The 8,936-nt window shown below is 50.0% G+C and overlaps 2 protein-coding genes across 2 annotated transcripts; one reads left to right on the top strand and one right to left on the bottom strand.

The window, feature by feature from the left end:
* Positions 1-3,954: 3,954 nt before the first annotated feature.
* LOC120667968 (vegetative cell wall protein gp1-like) lies at positions 3,955-4,710 on the top strand. Its single transcript, XM_039947937.1, has one exon. It carries the CDS (start codon positions 3,955-3,957, stop codon positions 4,708-4,710), a length of 756 nt encoding a protein of 251 aa, XP_039803871.1.
* Positions 4,711-7,259: 2,549 nt separating this feature from the next.
* Positions 7,260-8,685, bottom strand: LOC120666455 (ethylene-responsive transcription factor RAP2-13-like). The gene is made up of 2 exons (XM_039946297.1): positions 8,026-8,685; positions 7,260-7,646 (listed from the first exon to the last, which is right to left on the bottom strand). The coding sequence occupies exon 1, from the start codon at positions 8,653-8,655 to the stop codon at positions 8,038-8,040; it is 618 nt and encodes a 205-aa protein (XP_039802231.1). The 5' UTR covers positions 8,656-8,685; the 3' UTR covers positions 7,260-7,646; positions 8,026-8,037.
* Between the last annotated feature and the right edge of the window lie 251 nt (positions 8,686-8,936).

Here is an 8,936-nt window from a genome sequence, read left to right as displayed (position 1 = left end):
GCACCAACTAGTGAAGATGCTGCGTGATCCCTCTCCCTGGATGGTTGATGCAAGAGGTAACACAGGAACACACGGGTTTATCTTGGTTCCGGCCGCGGGACCGTACGTCCAGCAAAGGTGTGCGAGCGCACTGTACTATCTTGCACTGGGGTGCTTGTAGTAGGGGGTACAAGCGAGGCGAGAGAGGGAGGGAAGCTCCCAAGTCTCTGCTAGATGATTGAGGCAAGTGCCAATATCAGGAGAACGAGCGGGCGAAGCTAAGGAGTTGGTCATATGAGAGCGTGGAGACGAGAGAGAGAATGGAGAAGATAGAGCCTGCCTCCCCCTTTTATAGACACAAGGAGGGGTGATGTACATGTACGGGAGGGGGAAGAAGTCGCCGTCTCTCCCCAAATCGGGGGCGCACAATGAACAACTACTGTAGAAAGTACACTGTGGGGCACTGGAGATCATGGCGCCAGGCGTGCGGTTGTCCTGAGCGTCATCCTTAGCCTTGCTGAGATCGCGCCGGCGTCCTTGCGGCTCCAGCGGGCGTCGTGGTGATTGCTGTGGAGGGTATCGTCCTCCGTGCTCGACGTGGCGGGGCACCGAGGATCCTGTGGGCGGGGGTCTTGCTCTGGTCAAGGCCCGGGCCGTGTTCAAGGGTCGCACTCATGCCGATCGAGGGTTCTGCAGCAGGGAAAGTACGCGGGGTAGTACGGGGAGTTGGCAGCACAGTGGCGGGAGCAGTGCTGGGCACGTTCGCACAGGGCGTCACAGGCTCCCACAGCGGCGCCACAATACCGGGGATGGCTGAGCAGTGACTGGAGTTGGCGGATGGGATTTCGGTCACAGCCGCTGTGCGGCGTGGTGGCCTGACGCCGCCTGACCTCCCACTCCACGATGGAGTGGTTGGCATTTATTAGTTCTGTCAGGCGGACGGTGAGCCGGCGGATTGCTAACTCCGTCTGCCGAGGGGTAGCCTCAAGCGAGGCGGAGTTGGCTTGCTGTCCCGAGGGTAGGTCCGCGACCCTCGAGCGAGGCGGAGCTGCGGTGCGCTGTCGAGGGTCTCGGCGGGGAGGCCTCGAGCGAAGCGGAGATCGCTCCGCGGGTTCAAGGTGAGTTTCGAATAGGCCGTACTGTGGAGGTGGGCTGCGTATTGGGCCTTTTTGAGTCCTTTCCTTTCCTTTGGATCGGAAGGAGACTGTAGGCCTTCGTGGGCTCGATCGCTCGACACGTGTTTTGTGTTTTGAAGGTGATTTAGTCCCCTGGTTAGGGTGCCTCTAATCATGGTACCCAACAGCTAATTATGAATTAATATACCTCGTTAGATTTGTCTCGCAGTTTAACCTCAGAATTTTGCAGTTAGGCCTTGTTTAGTTCATTTTGCATTTTGCATTTTTGAAAGGGAATCTTCAACATTTGAAGTATTAAATGTAGACTAATCACAAAACTAATTATATATCTCGTCTGTAAACTACGAGACGAATCTAATGAGCCTAATTAATTCATCATTAGAGCATATTTATTGTAGCATTACTGTAGCAATTTAGTGTCTAATCACATCCTAATTAGTCTCATTAGATTCGTCTCGTGATTTACAATCCATTTGTGTAATGCGATTTATTTTTCGACTACATTTAGTACACCATGCAAGCGCTTTATAAAAATTTTGTATTTTGCGTTTTGGATCTAAACAAGGCCTTAGTTTTGCAATACAATTTTATTTAATACTAATAAATATCAAGATTCTCTTTGACATAATCTAAAGTTTAGCCTCTAGAATCAAACAACCCCATATCAACGCTATATATAATAGCTAAGCTATACAACAATAACAACGGTTTGTCTCCTCTCCTCCAATAGTACAAAAATTTTATTTCTCAAATAACCATCCTTTCGCATTGAGATCATGTTTAGTATCAAAAAAAAATTCTACAGTACTAATCACATCAAATCTTTGGACACATGCATAAAGCATAATATAGTTAAAAAATAACTAATTACATAATTTAATTGTAAACAACGAGATGAATTTTTCAAATCTAATAGTTTGTAATTAAATATTAATTACTAAATAACAACAAAAGAAATTTTCGCAAACTAGACCGTCTGCTTGCAAAGCAAGAGCCCATTATTAGGCTTGCTACAACTTGGCGAAGAGATTGGGGTGGGGGGGGGGGTGTGGCAGGCGCAAACAAGAAAACTCTTCAAAACAGTAAAAGGTTCCAAAAAAGAATCTCCAACGTCCTCACAGTGGAGGATCTTGTGCGGCGATGGAAGACAACACGAGATCAAAAAACAATTCAGGCGTTAGTTCGTGAAAATTTTTGGGTTTCGATACTATAACACTTTTATTGTTATTTGGTAATTAATATCTAATCATAGACTAATTAGGCTTAAAGATTCGTCTCATCGTTTATAGTTAAATTGCGTAATTAGTTATTTTTTAACTGCATTTAATGCTCCATGTATGCGTCTGAAGAGTTAATGTGATGTATACTGGAGGAAATTTTTTGGAACTAAACATGGCCTCATTTTGATTCTTCCTTTGAATGACATAGATCAACTTCAATCACAAAAATATAGCAGAAAAGCATAACGAGGACATACAAAACCTCAAGTCACATGGATTAAGGTAGGGGCGGGTTAGGAGAACACGCGACCCACCACCGCATCTTTCTTGGGCTCCGACGCTACACCTTCGCCGCCCCCGTCTCCGGCGACCTCGTCACCTCCGCCGCTGCCCTCCACCGCTTGTACATTAATCGCTCTCGTTCCTCGCCCCCGCCGCTCCCATCGCCCACCGGCCATCTCCTATTGTCCGCTCCGACAGCATTTCGGTCGCCACCGCCTCCACCCGACACCAGTTGCTTCCGTCGGGCTGGCCGCCGCTCCTGAACTCTTTCTAGACTCATTCCGTCTCACTTCTTTACTACTTTTGGAAACAAGTTACATGAGGGAAAACCCCTATTGTGTTGGATTTGATAGGTTTTTAGTTGAGAAATAAACCTAATTTGGACAGTTTTGGATTTGACAAATGTCTAGTTGCAAATTGAAATTTAGAAGGTTTTGAATTCGATATCGTTGAGTTGAGAAACTAAATTGAGACAGTTAGATCCCTAAAAAAAAGTTGATGTCGGATAGTTGTTGAATAATTTTTACCACATTTCAGTAATAGCAATCCCAGGATGTACATAATTTGTACCGATGCAAAATCCGGATGATGCTTGGAGGGGCAAATAAATAATTAATCTCTGTGACCGATAGATTAACCCAAGAAATCCCGGCTCCGCGTGGCCGTTCACGCGTAAGGCCGCGTGGTTGACAAGTGGAGGACGCGGCCGGGTGAAAATTTCTCCTCAACCGCGTGTCCGCGTCGCGTGCGGAGTCGTCGTCCTCCCCGGTCGCCAGAGCCCAGAGATCTCTGGCTTTTGCTGCTTCTTGTTTTTGCATCCGCAAGGGCAAGGAGGACCCACGCCGCACTAGCAACAGAGTCTTGTCAATCAGAAGGTTTTTTTTTCCTCCCGTGAGTAACCATGGTCCAGCGACTGCAGTATTGCACACTTCCTTGCCCTGGTGTCTCCTGCTATTCTCCCTACGTCTTCTCTAATGCTTTTCCTCTCGTTTTATTTTTATGGCACATCCCCGTATCTTCTTCACGCGTTGGAGCGTTGGGAGCGCAGGGCAGGGGCATCCTTACGCGTCCATGGATGACTACCATTGAATACCCCTAAGAGTCATTAAAAAAGTTTCCAATTCTCTATATACCACTAAAAAATTTATGACGCCTTGAGAGCCACTGCTTCAACTTTTGTTACACCTCGGTGCCACTTCCGTCTAGTTTAGTAGAAATAGAAGCTAACGACAAAGCAAAGTGACCATTTTACCCTTCTATTCCCCTTCCACCTATCTCTAGCCCGTAGCTACCACCGGCGGGGTCGCGCCGCAAGTTCGCCGTGGCCGCCCAGTGCCATGCCGCCCGCCCTCGTCGTCTACCGCATCCCGCCGCGCTACCAGTGCGCCTTGGCTCCGCACAGGTCACCTGCCGATTCTCCCCCGACCACGGGCGAGGAGGACGAGCAGTTCCGGCACCCCATCGTGCCGGCTGTCGCTCGCCCCGCCCAGCAGCACCCTAGAGCGGCACCTTGCATTGGCCCCGCCGAACCCCACAGCCGCCGCCTCCTCCTTCTCCCACCTCACAGCCGCCACCTCCCTTTCCTTCCCCCGTGGGCCACTCCCCTGCTTGCCTCCTCCGCTGTGTGTGCCGCTACTCCACCCGAGCGCCGTCTCCAGCTGCAGCACCACCCCTGGCTGCCTCCTGGCCCTCCTGCGCCGCCGCCCTCCTTCCTGCTGTGCACCGTCGCCGCCTCCTGCTTGCCTCCATCGCACGCACCGCCGGTCCCCAGCATGCGCAGCCCCCCACGAGCAATGCTGGCAGGCTGCGCGAGCGCTGCAGGCTTCCCTGCACGCACTGCCCGCGGCCCCGCCTCCTGCGCACTGCTGGGCCATACCATGGCCGCCGCCTTAGCGCCGTCGGCCGGAGCTGCAGCTCGCCCCCGCCCGCCTCGCCAGCCGGAGCCGCAGTTCGCCCGCGCGTGCCTTGCCGGCCGAAGCTGCAGCTCGCCCCGCCCACCTCGCCAGTCGGAGCTGCAGCTCGCCCCCGCCGTTCCCTGCCTTGGCATGGGCGGAGCCTCGCCGCAGGTGCACCATCCTCGCCGAGCTGGGTGACATGCGCTGGGTCGTAGAAGCCGTCGCCACCGTGGGCATCTTAGAGGGCCAGGCTCTGGAGGAGTGCGAGGGCGGCGACGAAGAGGAACAGAGCGGGCGGCGGCGCCATGGGACGGGAGCTGGAGGAGCACGGCGGCCGCGCGCGGGATTCGGCGACACCGGCACCGGCACACCCGCGGGGCCCGTGGGGGCCGAGTGTGGAGTGGAGTTCAATCGCTGCTGCAGTGCAGATGGGCATGCCACCACCCCTTCCGTCGCCGACCCCGTTGAGAAAGAAGACCGATGTGAGGGGCAAAAGAGACATTTTAAGCTGCCGTTCCACCAAAATCTAACGGAAGTGGCACGTGAGTCCAAATAAAGTTGGGTTGATGGTTGGTTGGGAGTGAGAACTTTTCTAGTGGTATGAAAGGAATTGAAAACTTTTTTAATGGCTTGTAGGGAATGGACTCTTGAATATTGATCCTTGGCGAGTCTGCCTTGGGGTCGTATTTTTTTCTTCCAAATATTTAAAGTTGTAAACGAACTGTCAGAAGATTTACCTATTGTACACAAGGAACATGATTAGGACACCGGCCGACTCTGTTCAGGGAAAGAAAAACCGTAGGGCGAGGAACCATCAGAGACGCCAAGCTTGTGGAGGGCTACTCTGCCACACTCTGGTCTTCTGACATGACAAGTTCAGATGCAGGTATGCAGCTTCAGGCCACTCGAAGGATTTGGTGCCGTGTTGCACAATTTTTATTTTGCTGGATTGCTACCATAGATTTGTTCCTCTTGAATCTGCAGACCAACAGGTTTCAATGTAGCTTACATATATAGGTATTCCTGTTCTTGTCCCAGTAGAATCTGATGTACCAGTAAGCTTGCTCCTCCTCTCTCTAGATCAGGAAAAATCGTACAGATTTTATAAAACTATGTGTTTTGGATCAAATCCATCACCAATCCTATTTTCGATAGGATATGTTGACAACTGAATTTAATTTTTCTCATTATTTCATTGTTCATAATAGCAAGGAAAGAAAGCCATGAGGAAGAGTGGTTCTCGACCTTTTGCCCTAGGATTCATTAATTCTTTTCTCGATTGAACAACTTCCATTGAATCTCTGCAACCATCCTTTTCCTTTGACTTCATGTTTGAGAACCACTTTCCATACTCATAGAGAGCGTCTTCAGACAACTTATCAACGATTTAACCGATTGCTGGTTTATCTTTTTATTTGTTTGTTTTTCACCTAGCCACTCTACACAATGCCGGTTGTGCTCCCAGTCCCGGTGTCTCATGACAGCCAGGCACTTTGAAGCTGCCATGCCTTGGGTGCATAGGACAGTATGCCAGGGCTCTGTGAAAAGAGAGATCGAGGCGCCAAAGTGATCGACGAAAAGGCTGCGCGGTAATTTGCCTGGGCTGGTCCGGTTCCATGATTTCTCCAAGAGTGGCTGAGCGGGTTGGGCTGGGCTGGCTTTGCAGTTTCGAATGGTTTGAAACCAGTTCGCTGGCTTCTTGCACACAAAGTTCTTTCTATCAAAATGCACTACACATTTCTCACTTTCTGTTTGGTTCCAACAACAATTCCAGCATCTAAAAAGTACTAGCACTGTTGATTCAAAAACAAAAAAAAGTACTAGCACTTCTAGAAGCTGGATGAAAACATCAAGAAATAAATATGAATTGCAAGGTATTGGATTTAGATGATCAGAGTTGTTAGGGCAAGATGATCAAAGTTCAGAACTCCTATGCTCAGCCACCCAGGCACCCAGCAAGCAGAGGCGAAGCTGCTTTCGTCCATAGGCTTGATTGGCTCATAATCACCGAATTCCCAGAACGACGGGATCGAGGAATGACAATTTGGTACACGGCATTTACAATATATAGATTCTTTGAGAAATTTTATGGGGAACAAAATTGTTCCCACGTACCATCCCAGAAACGACGTTTCCGGAACGAGGTCCCGGTCGAACAGCGTTGGGTCCTTGTATTTCCGCTGCACCTGCTTCCCAGCTAGGAATATAAATGGTACGGATATTTCCCAACTATATTCGAATTCGATCCGGTCTGAAAGGGTTTTTATCCGTCCATATCCGATTCCAAGTATTCAATATATGTAACCGATCCGTATCCGAATACTCAAAAGTTACATTTTATAATGTCGACATCCATTACAATTTTATTCGGCAAAAACTAGCACTATCCATATTTGATTTCGTATTCGAACAAAAAAAACGAAAACAAATACAATATCAGTAATATCCGTCCGTATCCGATTAGTTTACATCCCTATTCCCAGCAAAGCATTGCATTGAATTGTATGCACACCGGTAGTAGGACCTGCAAAATTTATTCGACGCAGGTCAGTTTCAAAGTTTCTAAACTGTAGTTGTGAATCTTTCCACAAGAAAAGGAGAGATTTTAATTGTGAACTCGGAGCAAGATTAACAAGAACAATCAAGAATTTATCTTAAAAATTGTACGTAGTGTATTGTTCCAGTGACCCTATCGTTTTTTTCTTTATCTTAAAAAATGACCCTATCGGACAAATGGAGGCCAATCATTTAAAGTTAGACCTTGACCGAAGGTCTTTGCCTTGTGATTAGTGTCTCTAAAACTCTGCTTCCTAGTGAAGGGCGGATCTCTGCCAATTTGGTTCGAAAAAAAAAAACATTTGAAAACAGAAGGAAGGCTACGGGCCTACAACGTTCAGAAAGAACGGTCTAGCCCAAAAGGCAGACGCAAATTATTGCGAGAAACACAAACGTGCAGATTTAGTAGGCTCTGAAAAGAAAAGAAAAGACATATTCCTCCAATAACATGCTTTCTGGCGGCCGTACTTCCTCCAGCTAAAACCGTGTGTCTATTGGTGTGTGTCGCCGTTGATGGGGTCCGACCTCATGGTCATCTCAACCCTCGTCTTCTTCTTCCTCTTCTTGAACACGGTCCTCTGAAAATTTAAACAAATGTTACCATATGATAATGAATTCAGGTGGTGGGTGATCCATCCACCCCCGGGCTGAGAGCCCGATTACTTCTTTTGTGATTTTTATAACACTAATTAGAAGTATTAGACATAGACTAATTATGTAACTAATTACATGGATGGACGGGAAATCGCGAGACAAATCTATTAAGTCGAATTAATTCATCATTAGAGATTGTTTATTGCAGCACGATATTGTCTAATCATTGCTTAATTAAATTCATTATATTTGTCTCGCTATTTTGCCTCGGAGTTATGGAATAAGTTTCGTTAATTATAAATATTTAATACTCCTAATTAGCAGTGAAGTTCATAATTTTTGGGACTAAAGGCCTGACTTTACCTTAAGAAACTGCTAGTTGGCGAGCAGGGAGTCCCAGTCGATCTCGTAGGACGGGTACTTGCGGAGCGCGAAGCTCTCGGCCTCGTCCCACGGCACCTCGCCCAAGTCCAGCTGCCCCATCTCCGCCGCCGCCGGCGGTGTGGAGTAGGACATCTCGTCTTCCGACCCGGGCACCGAGCTCGCGTCGGAAGAGCAGGAGCTGTTGCTCTGGGACCCCTCGTCCGCCACCGCGATGGCCCTGCCTCCCTTGGACGACGACGACGCGGCGGCGATGGTGGCGCAGATGGCCTGCAGCTTGGCGTCCACGGCCGGGCCCACCGGCGCCCTGGAGGCCGCGACGTCAGGGAAGTTGAGCCGCGCCGCGTCCCCGCGGAGGCGGTACGCCGCCTGGTCGTAGGCCAGCGCCGCCTCCTCGGCGGTGGCAAAGGTGCCCAGCCACAGCCGCGTGCGGTTGCGGGGGAGCCGGATCTCGGCGACCCACTTGCCCCAGTGGCGCTGCCGCACGCCGCGGTACAGCTTCTGCGGCCGCCGCGCCGCCGCCGGCACGGGGACCGCGGGCTTCATGGGCTGCGCCCGCGGGCCGAGGCCCGGGTTCCGCTGCAGGTGCAGCTGGGCCTGGATGAACTGCATCTGGGCCGGCGTGAGGTGGGTCGCAGGCGACATGACCAGGCGGCTTTTTTATTTTTATATTTTTAAAAAATGTTTTTATAGAAATATATTTTCGGTTTCACATTTTACAGTTTTATACCCCTACCGTCCGGCAGGGGGCGGCAGGGGGCCTACCGCCCGGCAGTGGGGCGGCAGGGATCTACATGTAAATAAATATATTTTTTTTTTCGCCGAGGCCCCTGGCGGGAGCCTTCCGCCCCCTTGCCGGGCGGGCGGCAGCCCGCCCGCCCGGCAAGGGGGCG

This window comes from Panicum virgatum, chromosome 3N (genome assembly GCF_016808335.1).
Source record: "Panicum virgatum strain AP13 chromosome 3N, P.virgatum_v5, whole genome shotgun sequence".
In the NCBI taxonomy this organism is placed as follows: domain Eukaryota; kingdom Viridiplantae; phylum Streptophyta; class Magnoliopsida; order Poales; family Poaceae; genus Panicum; species Panicum virgatum.
The sequence above is the reverse complement of the archived record's forward strand: the minus strand, read 5'-3'. Positions and strand labels throughout refer to the sequence as shown.